The following is a 1,726-nucleotide window of genomic DNA, read 5'->3' as shown; positions in this document are numbered from 1 at the left end:
AATTTATAACATCAATCTTTTTTCTATGCTATTTAAATATTTAAATTGCAGGCTAGTGAAGAAGAAGATGAAACTTTTAAAGAGCCGGTCGAAGAAAAGAAAAAAGGTCGTAAAAAGAAGAAAAAGAAAGGCTTGACTTACGACATTAACAAACCTTGGCAGTCGTCATCTGATGACTCGTATGTTGATATGTTTAAGTATTGTCTTTTCTTAAGTTTGTAATGATAACACAGCCAGTTTTAAAGTCTGATAAAAAAAAAAAATTATTTTGAAATTATTAGTTAGTTAATGCGATAATTCATTAACACTATAAGATAAAATAAATTAAAATACTTATACATTCCTCGCAACTATAATAGCCATCATGAAATGGTTGGTTAATCATTTTTGTCTTGTCATCTCAACATAGCAACGAATGGACCTGTTCAAAGTTTAAATTGTCTGTAGCATGTTGCCAGTCCTGCCGTAACTCTCAGTTCTAGGTATTGGTGGTACTCGGAAAGCTGTCACTAGGATTAGAAAGAGTTCGTCCAAGAAGGCGAGATGTATACATTTATCATACATTGTCTTGAAAACAGTAAATTTTAGGGTTTTAAAACATAAGGGCCAGTATGTTTCATTGAACCAGATCTAGTCAACTGGTGGTGGTTGGAGTTGAGGCGTTACCTTAGCAACCTCGAAACTTCAGCAGTTCTGTTTAGATTCCACCCTGGGTGGATTTACTTTTATTTCTTGACAGTCTCAGGCTATGAAAGTTTGACCCTCCCAAACATGTTTAAGTTGGTCGATTACCTGTCGGATAACCCCTCTGTATGTCGGTTGTATGACTGTATGACCTGTTAGAGTAAAAAAAAAAAAAAAAAAAATCTTGTCAATTGTGTCTTCATGTTCTCATTGAAATCTCTAAGATCCAATTAGCCTTGTTTGGATCTGCCAATATCACTTTGAGAGTTTTAAAACAGGTTTTTTTTTTTCTTTTTAATTGGAAGAAGATCGTTGACCTTTTGAAGTAGATTATAGGAAGATAGTCTGGGTAGCTGTCAATAAAGGTACAAAATAGTAAACAAAACTATTTAACGTTATACAATATTTCGCTTCACTTTGCAGGGCTTTGCCGGTTTTTTAAGTCATATTGAAAAAGTGAAAACTAGGATTGTGTTTTCCCCCCTGTCTCATGGTAGCTAATTTTGAGACTTGGCAAATTAATATATGTTATTATTATCCAAGAAAAATGAAAAATCTTCCAATGTATGAGAACTCAGTATAATTTTTGAATTAAAGTTTGAATAACCACTAAGTAATCTTATAAATAATTTGACAATGATTACAGTTCCGAGGAGGCAGAAGAGGAGGAGGAACACTTTGAGGAAGAAGAAGATGAAGAGGATATCAGGGCCACAAAGGTGGTTTCTGATCATGAATTTTCACCGGAATCAGACCTAGAAAAAGATGAAACTGTAGAACCCATCCGTCGGGCTCGAACGGCTAAGAAAGGTGAGATATTTCTTTATTATAACTTTGAATAAATAATATAAGATACCAGGTCATTCAAAAAGTCCTGTCGTTTTTTGGGGGGAAATTATAAATAAATAAATATTTTCAAATAATCACCTTTATTCATCAAAATATCCACCGTTACAGTCGGTAACCTTCTCCCAACGAGATGGTAAAGCCCAAATTCCTTCCTTAAAAAACTGTTGATTTTTACTGCAAAAATAAGTGGTCA

General features: G+C 33.8%; 1 protein-coding gene across 1 annotated transcript in view; it reads left to right on the top strand.

The window, feature by feature from the left end:
* LOC106681255 (microtubule-associated protein futsch) overlaps positions 1-1,726 on the top strand; it is a 50,208-nt gene that overhangs the window by 27,462 nt on the left and 21,020 nt on the right. Inside the window, exons 8-9 of the mRNA XM_014421481.3 lie at positions 52-179; positions 1,331-1,494. Of these exons, the coding sequence (XP_014276967.1) occupies positions 52-179; positions 1,331-1,494 (292 nt within the window). The remainder of the gene's footprint in view (positions 1-51; positions 180-1,330; positions 1,495-1,726) is intronic.

The sequence above is a fragment of the Halyomorpha halys genome, unplaced genomic scaffold, assembly GCF_000696795.3.
Source record: "Halyomorpha halys isolate HHAL.00 unplaced genomic scaffold, Hhal_1.1 Scaffold322.1, whole genome shotgun sequence".
NCBI lineage: Eukaryota > Metazoa > Arthropoda > Insecta > Hemiptera > Pentatomidae > Halyomorpha > Halyomorpha halys.
Note: the sequence above shows the minus strand (reverse complement) of the source record. Positions and strands in the feature narration are given on the sequence as shown.